Below are 13391 nucleotides of genomic sequence, written 5' to 3' on the forward strand. Positions count from 1 at the left end.
GAAGGTGAACTTTGACCTCACCTCTGCACAGTCCACAAAGTTTTCCTGTGCGAGGAAGGATGGTTTTCGTTGGGGTAAATTGGCCAAGAAAAGTCGGCTTTATTTGTTTCATTTTCTACGCACTCCCGTCAAAATTCCTCAGCTCCACTCCGATCACATAGCTCACGGACCACTGGATCATGAGCCTTAGACTATCATTTTTATGTTTTAAGATTTATGTTTCAACATAGAGCCGCTGTAATATTATAACATTTTTGTGAAAAGCTGTAGGAGCTTCCTCCTGTTGTCAGTGATTTCCATCCTACTGTACTGAGTGCAGGGTACCCACAGATCCTTATAGGTTGTTGATTTGTAGTTAATATGTAGATGAATGTCTCCCTTGTTTGTTTACAATACCATCTACTATTTCATGCCCTGCATTTCTTGATGTACGTAGACTAGGCCAACGCAGTACTAACCTCGAGTCGTAATTACTAGCAATGTCGTGGACGTTGTCCACGGTCTCATGACGTGATGCCTGGGAAATTAAAATTCCAAGATCTCCGTCTCAACCAAAGAAAATTACAAAGACTGACTTTGACCAAGATCCCGAGGACAATCACTTGTCCAGATGCAGAGCATGCTGCAAATCAATGAAAGCATACGCCATGGGGCGACTTTTGAAATTTGAATTTGAAAGAATTAGTCCTGGAAATTCCGTCCAAACATAATTCCTCCATTACGTTTGGACTAGGCCAGACTCGGACTTGGACAGAGTCCATCTCTGGTCTGGCTGAAGGTACGAGGTGTGAGTAAAGCCTTCGTTTTCCTAAGTTTGTCCTACTTTTTGTTGAAGATGGAGACTCTTTTCAGTCTCTGCCGCCAACCTTTCCCTTCTACTCTTAAGAGCATGTGTAGTTTTGGGGTTTTTCTTTTGTGTTTTCTTTTAAAAAAGAAAAACAATGTTTTTGCTGTGAACTTTGTGGAATTCTTGTCGACATCTCATGCGGAACTTCACAAAGCGTCGTACGTCATACTTTTGCCTCTTGACAGAGTGAATCTGTTCACGTCTCCAAAGAGCTGCCCCCTCTTCTAACTTGAGCCTGGTGCTGCTGCAGCTGCATCAATCGATGAATGGAAACAGAATCCGGATAGATGGGTATAATCTGGTTCAACTGTTGCCTTGTTTGTAAGCCGTTTTGTTATCAGTCGCTCTAGACGTTTGTCAGGGAGAGCAACGATTGAATCCACGCGGTCAACAATTATGTCGCGTACGTGTGTTTCCCCAACTTGGAAATTTCTATCGCTAAAACTTGCACGGGAACTTCACGATGCAGGTTCTGCAGCAGGTTCAGATGCCAGTTTTGAGTAACCACAACCACCACTATTTCCTGTGTTGGTGGGGAACTCCTTTATTCTCGTGTATTCTGATCACTTTTCCGTGATTTGTCATTGACTTGGTTTCACTATGTCTTTGCTGAACTGGTTTTTCTGACAGGTCATAAAAAAAAAAAAAAAGTTTTAGTGGTTGATATTCTTGGCGTTTTGCGTGAGTCACACAACGATTAATTAAAGTGGTACAAACACTATGACACATACACTGTTATGACTGGAGATATTGTCAATCAGCTTCCTCGTTGACTGGAACAGGAAACCCCGTTCAGTCATACATGATAACTCTTGACTTGCTGCTGCGCTACAATTTTCTGATTCGTCAGAGCTGCGGCTCATGGCGAAATGCTAATTAGCAGTCGGTCGCCAATGTTATTTCAGTATTTTTAGATCCACAAAGTCACCGTAACCCACTGTGGCATTTTAGTTTTGGCTCATTAAATCAACCTTTTCATGAGGAAAATAGACCGGTTGGACTGCAGTCAACCACCGAGCAGCTGATTTTAAAATTAAAAAGCTCAAATTGGTTGCTTGTTGTTATTCTTTTCTCTTTGATGATGCACTTTTTGACCTTTTAGTCTGTGATCGTTTCTTGAACAAACCATTTCTGTGGACGGTCGACAGTATAAAGCATCGTCAAAACGGATCACGGTTCAGATGTGGTGTATTCATTAGAAGTCTTCTGCGATCCAGTTTGCATGCGGAGAGAGCGCTCGCTAAGTACCAACTGTTCTCACTTGGCTTTAAAAACGCGTCTCCCGTGACCACATATGATCGGCTCTGGCTCCCAACGCCGTGTATTCAAATTCACGTTGACATCATGTCTGTTCACGAGAGCAAAACGAAGTTTTATATATCAAATCTGGCCGTGCCAATGTGTCTGATGTCAGCGTGTGTGTGTGTGCGCTCAAGTGACTCGAGGAGAGAGTGGGAAAAAGTCGACAAACAGAGCTCTACTCGTGTTGCCGTAACATGAAATTAGATTTCCGGTATCCTAATTTGTCCTGAGTACAGATTGCGTGTCTTAAAAACACCTCCAAAATGTGTTTTTGATAAGATCTGGGGACATTTCAGGATGGATTCGGGAACATTCGGATGGAATTATAAATTATTTTCATATTCGATTCATCGAGTAAATTTTGACCGGCGTTGAACCAAACCTGGAAATGCTAAACCAAACCAAAATGATTCAGTTTTAAGGGTTTACCAGACAGCTGAAATAACAGTACTCGATCAATAATCGACTGAAATAACCGTTGCTGTCCTAATGGATTTGATTGGATCACTCGAGACAGATGATAAATCCACGTTTATCAGTACTTTTTTGGTCATATTCGTCTGGAAATTATTAAAAATACACGTTTTATAGATATTGTGAGTAGTCGCCAAGTATTATTTCTCTTGGTTTTCCCCCCCTTTTCAAGCCATTTGTGCTCTTTTGGCTTCCCGGAGCTCTGTTGATTCACACAGGCAATGGAACCACTAACCTAAGCCTGGCATGGACTCCATGTTCAACCCATCGCACCATTGATTGCCTGCAGATGCATTTTGGCTCCGGGGGAAAAAAAAAAAAACCACTGACAACAAACCTGAGCCAAACGTGGATACTGAAAAAGTTTCCAAAACTGTCTGGCTAAGTGGGGGCAGATTGATTAGTTTCTCCGGGAGAGTTTAAGAGGTTGATTATTATGTTTTTGTCCCCTCGTCAGGGCAATTTTTACGCCTTGTTCACCTCTGTGTTGCTTTGTGCAGTAAAAGACCTGGGTTCTTTCCCTTCACTGGCAAACGGTGTGTTATTATATGAACACATGCTGTCTGTCCCGGGCCAGATAACCAATATTATTATGTGTGCGTGTTTGAGGCCCTGACATTGAAGACTGTCACAAATATGGCAGCGTATCACTGCAACAAATCGAAGCGCCAAGCAAGTCAGTAACGGGAATATTCAGTTACCTCGAATTTTGAACGCAACAGCTGATATTTGTTTGGAGATCCGATTTTTAAAAAAAAATCTCTGTTTTGGTTACTTCACATTTTGCTGGAGCCAGATTCGCCCTCGAGAGATCGGGGTTATTTTTGAGCCGCCACAGTCACAGGGGGATTCTTGAAGTAGGGGAAAAGAGTCGGTGGAGCCCACGTTCAGGGAGATTTTGGGGGGGGGTGGAAATCACTGGTTTCACTGGTACAAACTGGCTTGTGAAGTAGTTTAGAAATGGTGGACGTAGTTTTGGTCGCTTGGGACCAGAACCACTGTTGGGGTTAGGGTTAGGGTTAGGGTTAGGGTTGGGTTTACGTCAAAGACGTAAAACTCTAACAAGCTAATCTCACCTCTGGTCATGAGCTCAGGCTATGAGATCATGGAGAGACAAATGACTAACTTGTGTTCCCCCCCTGATCAGGTCTGATTAGGAACAGGTTCAGGTCCACATTTGAGCGAATATGCCAGGTTTAAAATCCATGTGAATCCTGCTTAAATTACTGCTTCCAATCGCCCGTTACTAAAATGTTTGCAGGAACTGTGTCACTGAAGGGGATAAATCAAACCCTCGTGGAAAATGTCCACTCTCGGTAGTCGTTGATGTTTATAACTGATTTGAAAAGTCAAAGAGTTCGAAGATGTTGTTTCGTGTCTCCCGAAATCACAAAATTAAGCTGAACTCCTTTCATCCGCACTCCAAAAATACTTCACAAGGAGCAAAGAAACCACAAAATATTCACATCGAAGGAGCTGAAAATCAGATAATTTGGATTATTTAAAAAAAAAAAAAAAAAAAAAAGCACTGATTAATCGGACTAGTCCATCTGTTAATACTTGATTTGTTGTTTGCTGCCTGACATTGAACTTCATGACATCTACACCACAGGCTGTTATATAAGGATATATTGCATAAAGACATTCTTGCTTCAAGCAACCTCCACACCCTGCACACACACACACACACACACACACGTGTGAAATGAAGGTCAGTGTGTTGCAGGAGGCTGTTTGTGTTTGTGTTTGCGTCTGTGCGGTAAATCCACTCTGATGACAGGGTCTGGAGCAGGTTTTTTTTGTTTTTGGGGATGTCACCTCACACTTACCGTCGCCGCAAACACAGCTTGTCGTCTGTTCCAGAAGATTAATCCCCCTCACGCTTCCATCTTTGTCCTTCTTTTTGTATGTGTTGCAGGTTTAAAAAGAATCTGAAGGCCTTCTACTTTGTGCATCCAACGTTTCGATCCAAGGTAAGATTGTGGATCGTCATCAAATACTGCATCGTGACGGTTAAACGTCTTGTTGTGGGGAGATTGGGGCGGTCGTCTCCACTGCTTCTTCTGTCTGTTATGGCCCTTTTCCACTTGCGGTCCCAGCTTGCCTCGACTTGCCTCGCCACGGCACAGTTTAGGTTGGTTTTCCACCACAAAATAGTAACCTACTCAACGTGGGCGGAGTCATCACTGCACAGTGTATTCAGCTCTTAACCGGCTGAGTTTGATTTTTTTCAGTTTTCACCTATTGTTCCTGTTGAGATGATTATTTTTGAGGGGGTTAAGAGTGCATCAAAACTCTTGAAATTTGGCCACAGAGGTCTGGTGGCATAGGGCACAAACCCATTCGTAGACCCCATAGCTCTATAGCGCCCCCAGAAGTCAGGTCACAGTCAGACAATAGTCGTCAGATCAGGAAGAAATTTGGTGAGTGTGTCGGGCTCACTCCAAAGTTTCTTGAGAAATTTTTTGGGGCATTTTTGACGAGAGAAAAAGTGGCCAAAACTATATTAAATGCTAAATTTGGGATTTTTTCCATCCTGTCCAAGTCGCACATAGTTGTTCAGATTTTAACCAAACTTGGTAAACTTGTTGCTTTAAAGATTCCAAACAAATTTCTAATGCACTTCCATTAGCTCCGCCCACCCAGAAGTTGGCTAATTTGGAAAAACAAAATGGCTAGTCTATGCATTTGAAGTAACTTGTCCTAGCATGTTTGAGCTAGCCACGTCAAACTCGGTCCATATGTTCCAGAAAAGTTATTGATTAAAAGTTGTTCAAGGATTTTTTTTCTACGTAAAAATGTGTAGCTTCAGCGCTCTGACAAAGTTGGCGATAAAATGACAGGAAAAGTACTTTAAAATTCCACTTTTGAAAGCTCTAACGTAAACAGCGGTCCGAGTATTTCCATTAATGCTCTTGCAAGAGCAGGAATAAAAATTGATAGACCTTTAAGTTACAGCACTATAGTTTTTCAGTGTTATTGTCCATTGTTTTTCACCGATTGGTTGCATGTCATGTCCAAAAATCTTGAGCGTTGTGCAGCCTTGGTGGACGTCTGTGCTTTGCGAGTTTAATCACTGCACTTATTCTTCTGCATCGTTAAATTGTCATTAGGAGTAATCCAGTTTGTGTTCTCTTTTTAATTCTTTTTAATTTAATTTTAATTTAATTAATTAATTAAATGTCGTTTCCTCCAGGTCTCCACGTGGTTCTTCACCACCTTCACCGTGTCGGGGCTGAAGGAGAAAGTCTGCTACCTGGACAACCTGCGGCAGCTCTTCACCTGCGTCAAACCCGAGCAGATCGACATTCCCCCCTTCGTCCTGGAGTACGACGCACGGGTGAGCATCATTATCATCATTATCATCCATCCACAGACAACTATAATTCAAAAGTTTGGGGTCACCTATACAATTTTTTTGCGTTTTCCATTAAAAGTCACACTTTTATTCATCGAAAGAGTTGCAAAATGAATAGAAAATATAGTCAAGACATTGGCAAGATTAGAAATAATGATTTTTATTCAAAATAATCATTTTGCCCTTTTGTCAAAGAACCAGCAAAACTGTTTCCAGCTGTGCTAACATCATTGCACAAGGGTTTTCTAATCATCCAATAGTCTTCTAATGCGATTAGCAAACACAATGTACAGTTAGAACTCTGGAAATAAGCCTCTATACACCTATGTACATATTCCATTAAAAACCAGACGTTTGCAGCTAGAATAGTGGTTTACCACATTAACAAAGTATAGAGTGTATTTCTGATTCATTGAATTTTATATTCATTGAAATACGTGCTTTTCCTTCAAAAATTGGGACATTTCTAAGTAACCCCAAAATTAGGTGCTTTTCTACAACAACCAGACCAAAACTTAAACTTCTTCAGTTTCTGTCTATAAATGATGCGGGGAAATTCTCATATAAACAATACTAAAACCAAGTCAGTGAACGGCCTCCCTTTTGAAATTGAAGAGTTCAAGTGTCTGCACCTTTTTTTTTTTTTGAACTGCACACACACGAGCCCTACAATTTGAAGCAACCGTACGGCTTCACATCTGCGTCGCGAGCTTATTGTGTTTTTTGAAAGTAAACCTCGCAACTGATCTCACTGCATGCTCACATCTAAACACTCACAAACGTGTTTACACTCGTGAATTTTTTATACTCTGGTAAGACAAAAAAGTATTTGCGATGTAAACCAGAGAAGCCGCAACAATCAGTTATCGAATGAAACGACACCTATTAATCAGGTAGTCCAAGGACGAGTTCCATTAAAACGACATTATCCGTAATTTCTCCTTGATATATTCGGGGTTCAGTTATCTGTGGCTTTGATTGCGGACAACACGGTACTCAGAAAAGCATTAGCGTTGATTCTTGTGTACCGATGTGTGCCAAAGTCTCACAGAAGACAGTGTTTTCAGGAAATTCTGGTTCTTACGTGAAAGCTCTTAAGATGCTTGGAAAAGATTATTATTTGTCACCTGAATCTGTGTTTTTTTTACTCTGCGGTGGTTTCGCCGTTTGTCTTGGCTAGTCTTTTCTCGTTAGATGTTGGACGAGGACCGAGAATTATTTGCTTAAAACGTTCAGTTCGAGGTACAATTAAGTCGTTTTGATGTGATTTTAATCAGCGACGAATTAAATGTGTGTTCCAAACGTAGTTAAAGTTACACTGTTGGAGCCAAATACGCCATCAAGAAACGCTAGCGCCTTTTTTTCCCCAGTCTGTTGCAATTTATTCTCAGTGAAATTAATGATTCATGAATTTGAAATCAATCACCTTTAAGTGGTTTTGGCGACAGTTGAGCAAATAATAACAATATGATCGCGAACCAACTTACTGGACGCGTCTCGCTGCTGGCAGCGTCAACTCCTTCACTCCGTCCTTCAAGGCCATGACACAGGTTTTCTCAAAGTCAAAATATTGGTCGTGTGCTAACATGAGTGACGACACTTTTTCCAAAAATAACATTTTAGGGGCTCCCAAAAAACTCCAAAAAGTTCCATTCCCCCACAGCCGTCAGCACACCAAATAAACCAAACGTTATTTCATGCTGCTAAATGCCAAAACTGCAAGACTTCAGTCTTACTCCAGTCCGACTCCAGTCTTACTCCAGTCTTACTCCAGTCCGACTTCAGTCCGACTCCAGTCCGACTCCAGTCCTACTCTAGTCCGACTCCAGTCTTACTCCAGTCTTACTCCAGTCCGACTTCAGTCCGACTCCAGTCCGACTCCAGTCCTACTCTAGTCCGACTCCAGTCCTACTCTAGTCCGACTCCAGTCTTACTCCATTCCAACGCCAGTCCTACTCCAGTCCGACTTAAGTCCGACTTCAGTCCCACTCCAGTCCGACTTCAGTCCACTCCAGTCCTACTCCAGTCCGACTCCAGTCCGACTCCATTCCTCCAGTCCGACTCCAGTCCGACTCCAGTCCGACTCCAGTCCGACTCCAGTCCTACTCCAGTCCTACTCCAGTCCGACTCCAGTCCGACTCCAGTCCTACTGCAGTCCTACTCCAGTCCGACTCCACTCCTACTCCAGTCCTACTCCAGTCCTACTCCAGTCCTACTCCACTCCTACTCCAGTCCGACTCCAGTCCTACTCCACTCCTACTCCAGTCCGACTCCAGTCCGACTCCAGTCCGACCCCCAACCTTAGTCTGACTTTTAAATCGCATGTAAATAGGGGAGGGGAATCACAGGGCACGTGGTCCACAATGCAATTTTGAGAGAAACGACACATCGCGAGACAATCGTATCACGATACGTCACGATATCTGTAAATTTACAGTGTTCTGGTCCCAGGTGTTGCTCACTGGAGCTTTAAAATAAAGTCAAACAGCTCTTGGAAGAGTGCAGTCGGTGTATATGTGTTTCATATTATTCTTTAGACTTCAGACTTGCAAAAAAAAAAGAAAATGCAGCTGGAGTCCAGATTTTGGAGGAGCTTTAAGGATGTTAGTATTTAGCTCGGGCTGAACAGTGTTGAACTCATAGCTCCCTCGGGGGGTTTATAATGAAAGGGATAATCGGATATTACAGTATCTGTCTAAGAATAGACTTCAAATGATGTTCAGGTGGAAAACTACTTTTCGATGATCAAGTTTTTCAGCTCGCTAAATGTGAAAATGTGTCTTCTTTTTGTTGTTTTTTACGTTTAAAAAGTGACTAGAATCGTGAATCGTTTTGTTTTACGGACAAAGGAAAGCGCCGATTTGGAAAAATAATCCACAGTTGCAGGCCTAGCGTCTTTGCTCGCTCATTGGGAATTAATTTTGAGGAGAACGTCAGATCGGCTCCTGCTGTCGGCCCAATGAGGTGGACGTTAACCTTCAAAATCAACACCTCCTGAAGCCGCCGTTACCCAGGAACCGCCCGCTCTGCTGGGCTGCATTAGCGGCGCGGGGCAGCGTCCAGCAAATACCGATTCTCTCTGTTCACTAAAATATGAGCCGACAGGATATTTATTGCACTTTGAGTACGCACATCATCACTTTTTTACGCACACGCTGCGAGCAGAGGGTTCATACATATACATATATAAATATGATTCTGTCAGGGTAGAGTGTTAATTTCAAAAAGTGACGCCGCTCTCACGGTAACGAGCCTACACGGCCTTATTTTATGCGTAAATCTGCACTTTTACAGCCTTTAAAAGTCGTTTTGTCGTCGACTTCGCAGCTCGGGTTCACTCTCGCTTCTCTGATGACATCGTTTCGATCGCAAATAGCTCAAAATTGACCCCCAAAGATCGAATACGAGTCAGTTTTGTGTTCATAAAACGAGCGACCAAACCAACTCTATCTGTTGTAAATGTTTAAAAAACGCCATCAGCGCTGGCTCAGTCTCACAGTATCTGAGTCCTGATAAGCAGCGTGAGAGAAGAGCAGGTGAGTCCCGAGCGGAGTTTTCACACAAGTGCAACGAAGAGATGAAGATTAAAACCTCACATCTGCTGCATCTCAGGGAATTTCAGACACAAACAAACGTCAAACGCTCGGTGTTGTAATGTACTCGAGTAGTATTTTTAACATATCTGTACTTCGTTATTTATATTTCTGACAACTATTACTTTTACTCCGCTACAGTTCCGAAATAAAATGTGTACTTTTACTCCGTTATTATGTGTCTTTGTTACTACAAAATAAAAGTTGCGTTGGTGACGCAATGCCTGATCGTTGTCGCTCGTTGTTTTTAGCGGCACCAGCTGTTAGCCGCCGATTTTGGCCCCAAGCGGACTTAAAACACAGCCAGCGGCTCGTCGTTTCTGTTGTAAACGATCTGGACGCTGGGCCTCAGCTATCGGCTGCTTTGGCGCTCAGCTGTTAGCCAACAGGCTAACAGCGCAGATAAACCGATAAACAGATTTCGTTCCACAGACTCCAAAAGCTTGACAAAAGGGGACTTTAACTTTAACTACCAAAGTCATTTTCTGGTAAGATACTTGTACTTTTACTCAGGTATCGCTTTCAAGTACTTTATACAATTTTGACAGACCTTGCCCTTGGTGAGATGTACGAGACATACGCGTACTTGAAAGCGATACTTGAGTAAAAGGCACAAGTAGGGAGTTTGTGGAGCTTTTGGAATCTGTGAAGACGACACTGTGTTTTAATTCAACTTGGAGGCGGAATCCGTGGGTTTATTATCTTGCACGAGCTCGCTAGCTCACCGGTTGGCCGCTCAGCTAGCTGACACCCGGCGTCCGGATCGTTTACAACAGAAACCCGGAGACCAGAGCCTCTGTGTTTTAAGTCCACTTGGAGCCGAAATCCGCGGCTAACAGCTGAGCGGCTAACAGCCGGTGCCGCTAAATACAACGAGTGACAACGAACAGGCATCAACGTCACCAACCCAGCTTTTATTTTGTAGTAACGAAGCCATGTAGTAAAGGTGTAGAAGTACAGGATTTGCATATAACTGTTAAAAAATAACACGTATACTGACGACTGTTTGTTTCAGGTGAACGGACCGTACCACCCCGGCCACTCCTCCGGTCTGTGACGTCCCCCAAATCGGAAGCGTCTCCGCCCCCCCACGGGGACGACGAGGCGGTCGACGGCCTGTCAAAAGCAGGATGACAGGTTAGCGTTTGTGTGGTCTGACCTCGTCACCTCCTCATCGTCAACGAAAACCCCCGGGGAGCGAGGCAGAGGAAACTCTCTCCCCTTTGTTCGCTCTCTGCAAAGGGGGGGGGGGGGGGGAGAATAAAAAAGGACAAAAATGAACAGTGGCAGGGACCTCGCTCAGCAGCCCTCTGGCCCGGTAAGCGGTCATTCGCACTCACCACAGACTATTTGTGGATCTGGTTTGGGTTTTCTGGATTATGCCTTACACTAAGAGTTCCCGTTCAGCAGTTTCCTCAAACATCCCTAAATATGAAGTGTCATGTCGAGCCTGACATTTTGCTCCCGACTGTACGAGCCGTATCGAATGTCCTCGACCTTAACCGTCCTCCCGCATCATCGGGGCTTCTGTCAAATCCCCGGACGCTGGATGAGATGATGTCTGCCTGGATTCACACACATGATCTCTCTTTACGAACCTTTAAACGCGTCACTCTGGACGATTTATTTGGGTGTACGACAAGAAAACGACACATTTTTCTTCACTTCACTGCTCCTGTTCTGTTCCCTGTAGCTTTACTTTCATCACAATCTTTATTTTTATTTTATCCGTTTCCATGTAGAAGGCTAAAACATTTTTACAGGGTTCCCCACAGGTCCTTGAAATCCATGAAAAGTGGACCTAAATAGACATGAATCATAGTTTGATATTTAGGTAAATGCGCCCCGTGTTACGCTGTAATAACTAGCGTTGTTGTGGACACTTAGACGCAGAACAATGAGCGAGTAAAGTCGAGCGAAAGAGCGCGCAAAATGACGACGTCGCTGTCTCATTAAAGACCGACTTTGACCGAGATCCAGAGGACAATGGACGAAGACGCTCTAGTGTCGGCGCATTCTTGAATGGCCTTGAATTTGAGGGGGAATCGGTCCTGGAAAAGTCCTTGAAAAGTACTCGAATTTGATGTCAGCCCATAGGTGTGGTAACCCTGATTTTAATGGAAGACTAAAAGAACTCTATAGCTTCACTATTTAACCAACAAAGTATTATTTCGATCATCTGATACCTGAGAACAAATGTTTTATTTACCAAAACAACCAATCAATTTCGGCAACAATTTTTTTATTATTCGCTAATTCATTTGCTCCATGTGACCAAGAAAGCATTCAAAAACTTAATAAAAATTTTTTTTTGCTTTGTGGACGAAATCACGTCATCATTTCAAGGTTTTGGAACCATCGATCTACATTTTATGGACCAAACAATTAACCGATTCATCCCAAAGACACTAATGGACATTTAGTTGCAGCTCTAAAAAAAAAAAAACCTTAAAAATTTAAATCCACACTCTAGAAAACGGCCTAGAAGGGCGGCCAGTTTCCTAAAATGTTTTCGCTCCGTTCCGTTCCGCACTTTCGCTTTAGTCTCGATTCTCGATCAAACTGAAACAGTCACTCATCCGCATACTTACATCAGAAGTTTCAATCGAAACAAAGACACCTTTTAAAAATCACGCTCTTGTTTTTTGTTCTCGCAGGTTTGTTTTTTGTTCTCGCACACCTCACTTTTTTTTCCGGTGTTTCCGCGATCCTGTCGTAGTCGTTATTACATGTCATCACGATTGTTTGGACACTGTTTACTTAAGTTTATCGGGGCGCGGTTTTCAATGCCGCATATCCTGTTTTTCTTTGAGCCCCAGAGCCAAGAATTTTAGAATTAAAGTTGTGCACGCCTGTGGTGATTTCACGCCTCACTGGGATGGTGACAGTCCACACACACACACACGGATGAAAGAAATATCATCGTTTATTTTAATTGTGCTGTCTGGAACAAACTTTTTTTCTTTAATGACGGAGATTAATCGGATTATTGAGACAAACCCTGCACCATCACAAAGGTCGTGTGAGGTTAAAACACAGATTTAAAGACCCTTAAATATCAGAAACGATGGAGATTGTGTCAGAATGTAAATACAAAGAATCGCAGATGAGCCAAATTTTAACTTTCTGGTAAATAAATGACCTTTGTTTTTTGTTGTGATGAATGTAAATGATTTACAGGAAGTGTATGATATGATTTTCTTTTTGTAAATGTGATTTTTTTTTTTTTTTTTTTTTTCAGTTTTTATTTTGACTTTAACTTATGGTAGAAACTGATGCTGACAAAACAAAGGCAATAAAGTTGTGTAACTATCATTTATTTCACTGCGAGGACTCATCTGTTTGTCATATCTCAGCCCTGGTTTTAGTACAAATTGGCGTAAAAATTCAAAATGGCCGACTTCCTGTGGAGTTTGGGCCATGGTTACATGGTCGACTTTTTTGTCCGTCTATAAAATCTCCCCACCAAGTTTCCGGGAATTCGGTGGAACTCAATATATGCCAAAGTTAAACGGCACTTCCTTTGATCTGTGTAGTACAAAATGGCCGACTTCCTGTTGAGTTGAGGCCATGGTTACCGTTGACTTTTTTCTTCGTCTTGGTCTATAACATCTTCCCGCCAAGTTTCGGGAAATTCGGTGGAACTCAATATATGCCAAAGTTATACGGCACTTCCTTTGATCTGTGTAGTACAACATGGCCGACTTCCTGTTGAGTTGAGGCCATGGTTACGGTCGACTTTTTTCCTCGTCTTGGTCTAGAACATCTTCCCACCAAGTTTCGGGAAATTCGGCGGAACTTAATTTTTTCTTTTTTT

At 42.7% G+C, this 13391-nt stretch overlaps 1 protein-coding gene across 1 annotated transcript in view; it reads left to right on the top strand.

The window, feature by feature from the left end:
* Positions 1-10631, top strand: part of gdap2 (ganglioside induced differentiation associated protein 2) — a gene marked incomplete at its 3' end in the record, with an annotated part of 31260 nt that extends 20629 nt beyond the window's left edge. Inside the window, exons 12-14 of the mRNA XM_083902789.1 lie at positions 4542-4596; positions 5820-5963; positions 10590-10631. Coding sequence (XP_083758915.1) covers positions 4542-4596; positions 5820-5963; positions 10590-10631 — 241 coding nt within the window. The remainder of the gene's footprint in view (positions 1-4541; positions 4597-5819; positions 5964-10589) is intronic.
* Positions 10632-13391: the final 2760 nt, after the last annotated feature.

This window comes from Microchirus variegatus (assembly GCF_963457635.1).
Source record: "Microchirus variegatus genome assembly, chromosome: 16".
Classification (NCBI taxonomy): Eukaryota; Metazoa; Chordata; class Actinopteri; order Pleuronectiformes; family Soleidae; genus Microchirus; species Microchirus variegatus.